A 7,437-nucleotide genomic window follows, 5' to 3' on the forward strand; every position below is an offset into this window, starting at 1 on the left:
GTTCTGTTAGGAGCTATTGGGTAGGCCCTTCACTGGAAGTACATTGACTTAGCCAGCTGAGGATCTAACCTGCAATTCTCAGGCAGGGAGCACTGGCAGTGGCCTCTGAGCTGCAGACAAAGGGCCCACTGGGAGATTACAGAGGCAGGAATTTGACGAAGCCCAAATAAAGTCCTGATTCTATTTAGGTTCAGAGGTAAGGTTCACAAGATTTTGTATTTTTTCCCCAGCTGGTCGACCATCTATTTTACATGGAACTGTTTGATCTCGCTCTGCTTTGTGTTTCTTTCAGTTTCCCAAACAATAGGAGGAAGCTCGCCTGCCTGTTAGTGTGCTTGGGCCCCAACTAAGCTTTTCCCAGCTGGAAAAATCACTCCATGAATTACAGAGGGTTTCTTTTCTTTCCCCCCTTAGCTGTAATTACAAGATTCCCAGTTCATTTTGTAAGGTAGGTACAAGCTGTCTGAGGGGAACAATGGGACATTCGTGAGTGCTTAAACAACGGCTGTTTCCCCACCATCGCTCCCTCTAAAACCTGAGGAGGGTTTAAGCACATTTGAATTGTTCAGCTCAAGGTTACTGAGACCTCAGCTGAGAAAACGGGGAGAGGTGCAGCAACATGTAATGCTTCTGCTTTGGTGAGTAAGATACCCAGGCTCTTCCTGTTACCTGATTATATACACAAACACCCCAAATTCACCAGACCAGCTGGGAGAACTTAGCAAGTATACAGGGACTATCTGTCCAAGGGGTGGCTGGCAGTGCTGTCATTACTTCAGACAGACACGCGCCACACAGCATAGCTCAGAGGCCAGGCTGTAACTAGCCTAGTAGACAAACTTGCCCAAGGAACCAGCACAGATCTCTTAATAGAAATGAGTCCTCATGCATGACCCAGACGTTGATCTACAGCAACAAGCAGGTCCCACCCATGAGCACATGCTCAGCAAACATCATCTCCCCTTCCCCTGACAGGAAACCTTCCAGCTGATTCTGACTGTCCCATCCAACCACACATCAGATGCAATGTGGGGTACTGTTCCACTGGATGAAAGGTGTGAAGGTAGATAGAGGAGAGCATTGACCTCAATTGCAACGCTTAGGAGGGAGCAGAAAGACAAATAATTAGGCTATAGAATGGCTCTGGCTAATTATCAACATCCTCTTGCCCTGCTGGAGATAAGCCCCTTCTTTTAGGGACCCTAATGTTTCCATTACTCTCACACAGGTGATATTATCCAGATGGGATCTTAGAGCACCTGGCCACTAAGGGAAGCAAACGGCTATGCTTGCCAGGATCACTATATGCAATGGAAAGAAGGTAAAAAAGGGGTCCTCTTCAGCCAACAACAAACAGAGACAAGTATTCTACCATCTCCTCCTCACATTAAGTGAAAATCTCCCACAGCTCTGTCTTACCTGTACAACTGTGGACAGGACCTTTTGAGAGCAGCAGAGGACAGTCCTAGCTTGTTCTGGTTTCTCAGCCGTGTCTTCCTCATCAGATCTCTCATTCTCCCCCAAGCATGGCTCTCACTCTAGGGAGCAAAAGGAAACCACAACTTGAAGGAACAGAGGCTAGTTTCTGGCAGATCTTATCTGGCCACCATATGATACTTTAGGGTACTCCAGGGTAGTAGGAAGAGGGGACCTTCTTTATTTAAGACACATAAGAGTCAGTCCTACAAGAGAATTTTTAACACGCTGCCATGATGCCCCATGGCCAGCCGATACCTCTATAGGACACAACGAGACAGGATGGATGAGCTATCAGTAATACCACCCTTTTTTGTATTTTGTTTGGTAACATTTCCATGTCTAGGATCCTGCTGTTCTGACTTAAAGCTTCAGAGATGGCTCTTTACTGGTGAGTGCTGAGTAGCTGCCTAAAGGCACGTTTTACCTTATTGTTATACTGTCCTGAAGAAAAAGATAGGTTTCCTACCTTCTCACAGGCACTCAGGGGGGCTTTACAACAAAACAACCCAAAAAAGCAGCTTGACTCCTTTCTATTAGGCCAGGTGCATTGGTATCAGCCCTTTTCAAGGTGGTGACTTTTGTGGACCAGGAATTAGAAGAGATCAAGCCTTTGTTTCCCTGTCACGTCTACAAGCCACAGCTATTGAGCATTTACATTTGAAATGCTAATAGAGATTACCAGGAGGTCAGGGAGTCTCACTAGGCCCTCCCTAATGTTTGTTCTCTACAGGCTGAGCTCATCTGGACTCCTGAACTGAAAAGGAGCCACACATCCAAGTTTCATGGGTTTTTTGCTACATTGTTTTAAATTTCCTAATTTAAATTTCCTAAAGTAAAGGCTGGAAAACACTGGGAACAGAAAAAAAAAGATCATGCCCCAGGACTAGCATAATGGGAAGAAACCCATTCCCATTTCAGTGGGACCATTGTCATGGTCAGGGTGTTGTTCTGCTCTGTTCCAAGGTGCCTGCCCCACCGTGCAACCAGCAGAGCCATTAATACATGAGTTGTGGCCACCTTGGGCGCACGACCTGGCCACTGCCCAGCCACAAGCACCAGCCCAGGCAGAGCCCATCTCAGTAATTCTTCTTGGGGCTCTGCTAAGTTTTCAGGTCAAAACTTCAGATGAGATCATGGGTTCAGCTGAAAACTGCAACCCTGATTTCTAAGCTATTAATTGCCTATAAGTTTACTCACGGAAATATCAAACCTAGGATTAACATATGCTGTGGAAGGGTTTTGGAGGCCTCAGCAGTTAGTCCCTCATTGTGCTGGTGTTGTCCCTGAAAAACAAGTACTGCTAATATCAGAGAGCCTGTTCCTGAAGCCAGCTGTTGTCTGCAGTGGAGGTGGGAGAACAACAGACCAAACGCAGTAAGTCACAGTACATGTGTGTCTGTTACTTTAATAGTAAACTCAAGGGGTCAGTGACCCTTTTTTGTCCATATATAATGCAGTGCACTACAGGGGCTTGGTTCACGATAATGCAAATACAAGTTAAATGTGTTCTGCAAAGGCAGTACGTACCGAGATGTTCTTGCTGATGTCCAGACCCTAAAAACAAAAGGCAAATACATTGATAAAGTAACAAGGCAGCAAGGCTATCTCACAGTGCTGGGAACAGACTGGGCTGTGTTCTCAGCTCTGCCCTGGAGTCCACCCATAGCCTTGGTCAAGTTCTTTATCTCCTTACAATTCAGTCCCTCACGTGTGTGATAATCCCTTCTTTCCTCCTCCACCTCTCTTGTACTTAGACTGGCAGTTCATGAGTATAGCGTCTAGCAGCCTGGGGACTAGTGTAGCAGGATTCCCATACAGTACCTGCACTATAGGAGTAAATGGGGTATTTCATGCTCAGGGTACAAAATGTAACACTAAGTGACAATACTAAGGTGTGGTGTAAGAAGAGAGCATGAGCATGTTGATTCTGTAGTCCTGTGAAGTCATCAGGACTTCCCATGTGCTTAAAATAATGCTCATACTCCAGAAGTTGGCTGGGCACAAACCAGAGCAGGGAGCACTTTGCAGCATTCAGCCTTAATCTGATTTCTGATAGTTCACTGAAGTGTTTGCAACCTATTTGCAACTTCGGGGTGGAAATTTCATGAGAAGGTCTTTCCCATGAAAGACCTACTCCTTCCTCTTTCCTGTCAGGCTGGGAATACTCTGATTAGAGCCTCTGCCCTGGCATTTCAGCACTTCTGATCCCCACTGGAATCTGAAAGTGCTGAGGCAGCCACAAACAATAGTAAAGGGAGGGAGAGGAAAAGCGCTTGTCCTGGCTCCCTTGGACTTCAGTGACAGAATTTCCCTGAAATACACTTTGAGGACTGGGGTTAATTACACCGATACACTGCCAGTCTGGTAATAAGTGTTGTCAGCTAAGGATTGACTCACTAGATTTTTATGTGTGGTAATGAACGCTTGGTTTAATCTCATTAGCAGCAGTAGTGAATACACTTGTGACAGAGTCCATGTGTTTATCTCCGGTTAGCAAGGGCTAACGCCCCTGTTGCTGTCCACAGTGCTCCTCTCTCCTGTACCAATGATCTGCTTGTGCCTTTCTTGGCACGTGGACAGAGTCACTGTCTTCATTTAAGGCTGGGAGCAGAGAGGCCCAGAGCACCCTGGCCCTCACTGCCCCAGCCCTATTCATTAGCAAGCTTGTTCTCCTGGTACCCTACTCTGGTCTGCCTGAGCAGAACTTTTCCCTGCCTCTCCCACAGCTCTCTTTGGATATAAGCTCCAAGCTTATCACTCACCTTTCTTACTGCAGAGTCCTTTGTTGGAAAAGTCTGTCCCTCAGCCACACTACCAGCTTCTCTGAACTCATTCTCCTTGTTGTTCCTATTGTTTGATGACTTCCTGAGCCCTGCCATCAGCTGGTTGTTTCCTGAATCCGAGTGTCTGTCTCCTCCTGCAATGAAACACAAGGACTTGCTCACATTTCTCAGCAGCGTCCTGCTAGGATGGCCTCTCAGCAATGCTGCCAGCAAGCTATGACTCCAGATGGGATAAGAACACTAAAGACTTAATGGTGGGATGAGCTCCCGTGTCTCTTCATACCACACTGCAGTGGAAAGAAGGTAAACAGTCCAATAAAACGACCATGGCAGGACTTTCTAACAGCTTCCTCATGGTCTTATTTTCCTTCCAGGCCAGCTCTGAAACTGCCAGGAAAGAGCACTGAGCCTCAGCATTAGAGATCCCAAAGGCCCTTTAGACTATGACTCAATCCTGCAAGTAGGTGTGCTGATGTTCTGCCTTTCACCAGGTATTAGAGGCAGGCTGAAGTCCAAGGTCTGAAATAAACTAAACAGCATCACTTAGTGTGCTGGTTCACATCTAACATTGGATCCAGACTTTTAATCTGGCTTTATCATCAGCAGGCTGAGCCCAGTCTTTCTCAGCCTTCTGGAAAAGCTGGTCTCTGGATCCAAGCTTTGCAGCTGTGGCTTATTTCCACTTGGTCTGTAGAATAAGTCATCCTCCAGGAATGCGTTCTGTGCCTGCCTGAGAGGGTAGGAGACTAACAACAGGCATAAACCTTTCCATCTTAGATCAAATCCTGCCTTGGCGGGGGGGATTTTAAAGCCACATGGAGGGGCTCTACTAATGGACCCATTCAGGCATGCTAAGTTTCCAAAAGAGAGACACATTTTGTAGTGCGTTTGTCCTAATCTTTTTAGCCACAGCTGGAAAGCAAAAAAATCCCGTTTCACACATGTGAAGAAGCAAGTGCTAAAATCCTAGGTGTAGACAAAGCATTTTAAAACTCATAGCTTTCCATCTAAGTAGTAGTTCCACTAACACTTTGTTCTGTTTCCCTCTTCTCTCCTAAGGAAAAGGAAGTCAACATATTCCACCCAACTGGTGGCAAGCAGGAGGGCAAGTTAGAGGTATTTGAACTCACCATTGCAGCTGCTCAGCTTTTCAGTGTTCACTCCTATTTCTGGGATGATGGAAAGATCAGAAGTGTTTCCAGTCTGAACCATGAGGCTGTGAGGTCTGCTTCTTCTAGAAGAAAACGTCTTCATATCTTGGTACGAGTTGAGGAAGACACTGGTAGCTCCACAGGAGCAATGCTGCAGAAGGTACTCCTACACCAGACAAGAAGAAAGCATGCAAACTCTCAGGCTGCAACAGCCTGAGGTAATGGGGTTGTGTAACGGTACAGACATTCCAGCCTAGGGATGCCTAGCCTCATCCTGAGACCCATGGGAACCCAGACAAATTATTTAATTCTCTAAGAGGCTGAGCAGCCTGGAGTTGGGAATAGAGATTTTTCATGGATTCATTGATGTTTAACTTAAATTGCCTGATACTCAGTATCTTTTGGGGTTTTTTTCCCAGAAGAAATTGAATACAAGTTTCTAAACACACAGCTGCTTCATTAAGGCATTTGTGTCAACAGATCCATTATAACAGGGATTTGCGCTTTAAGATAATGTTATTTATTTTGGCATGTGCAAAGACAACAATATCTTGTACTTTTATTGCTGGGATGCCATAATTCACTTGCATGTTATCAGTCAGATTGACTGTACGTGGTATGTCAGCTGATGTACTTCTGCGGTAACTGTACCTCTTGAGACCCCCAAGTGACTGCTAGTTTTAATGTAACATCTCATATGGATATGTTGCCTCAGCAGCATGTCACTTTGCATTACCTGTACCTTTGGGAGGTGCCTTGAAATTCTGAGGAAAGATTTTAGCCCACAGCATTAAAGATTTCCTTGTAAAGCAAAGGATGAAGAGTAACCACGTTCTCTTTTTGTCCCAGGGAGGCAGTCATCAGTCTCTGAGATGCCTGTACAGCTCTTACGAACATCATTGGGAGCACTGGCTATCTATGATCCTCATGGCCAGCTCTTAATATCACAGTGACCCATCTCTCTGCTGGGTACTGTGTCTTCAGCTGTGTCTGGGGTATGGAAACCTTTCTGTGTTCATAGTATGCATGGAGAGTGAACATGGTTTGGAAAGTAGCCTTCGAATGCCCTCCAAAATGCAATGCGGACAGCAGCCTCAATGTCTCATGGCAAATCGGGGTGGCAGTGTTCCTCTTCTACACAGAGGGGCTGTGACTCTGAAGAGGAAAACGATGAACAGCTGCTCAGGCACCACAGAGATATCTGAGAGAAATCACCCAGTTTTGTAGAGCACATTGTGAGTGCTGAATGTTGCATCTGGGGGTTCAGTTCCCCACTGAACAGTATGGGACAAACATGGCTGAGAAGGCACTGCTGAGAGGCCTTGGAAAATACCAAGAAGATCAAAGTTTCAAATATTTAAATGAAAGCACGGTGCCTTTCATTTCAGTGAGAGCTGAGGAAGCAGGGGGTACATACACCAGATGAGGATTTGACCCTGAATTTGCAGCTTGGAAGAGTTACTTTGAGCAATGACTCACAGTTGTAAAGCTTCAGGAAATGTGTTAACAATTCCCAGGCTCTATGTAGGAGGCTGCATTCCTCTGAGCGTGAGAGATGGGTACATGTAAATGACGGGCTACTCTGCTCTGCAACCTGACTCACAGCTTGGCTTTGGCTCTGAGGAGGAGTCAGTCACCTACTGCAGATCCAGTCCCAGTAGGTGGGAAAGAAGCACCAGGGGAGGAACGATGCTGTCTGAAGAATAAAAGACTCATCACAGCATGGTTGGGAAGAAACAGCTGAGTGTGACAAACTCCTTCGTTCCTTTGGAGAGTGATAAAATAAATACAAAGGGAGAGGAGGGAAGGAAAAAAGCTGGAAACCTAGTGTGATGGCCAAAGAAAAAGAACTGAGAAGCAGAGGTGGGGTAGAGCTGAACAAAATATGCAGGCTCTAAAAAATGCTGTTTATGAGGATGCTGAAATGATTTGCAAATTCAGTCAAATTCCTAAGCTAGCTCCGGCTGATTAAAAAAAAAAAAAAAAAAAAAAATGGGAAAACTGAAATGTTTCATGTTGGAGTG

General features: G+C 45.7%; 1 protein-coding gene across 1 annotated transcript in view; it reads right to left on the bottom strand.

The window, feature by feature from the left end:
- Window positions 1-420: 420 nt before the first annotated feature.
- Window positions 421-7,437, bottom strand: part of LOC104273145 — a gene marked incomplete at its 5' end in the record, with an annotated part of 15,626 nt that continues 8,609 nt past the window's right edge. Inside the window, 5 exons of the mRNA XM_009868373.1 lie at window positions 421-463; window positions 1,420-1,538; window positions 3,007-3,033; window positions 4,242-4,396; window positions 5,393-5,579. Coding sequence (XP_009866675.1) covers window positions 421-463; window positions 1,420-1,538; window positions 3,007-3,033; window positions 4,242-4,396; window positions 5,393-5,579 — 531 coding nt within the window. The remainder of the gene's footprint in view (window positions 464-1,419; window positions 1,539-3,006; window positions 3,034-4,241; window positions 4,397-5,392; window positions 5,580-7,437) is intronic.

Source organism: Apaloderma vittatum, unplaced genomic scaffold, assembly GCF_000703405.1.
Source record: "Apaloderma vittatum isolate BGI_N311 unplaced genomic scaffold, ASM70340v1 scaffold16514, whole genome shotgun sequence".
Classification (NCBI taxonomy): Eukaryota; Metazoa; Chordata; class Aves; order Trogoniformes; family Trogonidae; genus Apaloderma; species Apaloderma vittatum.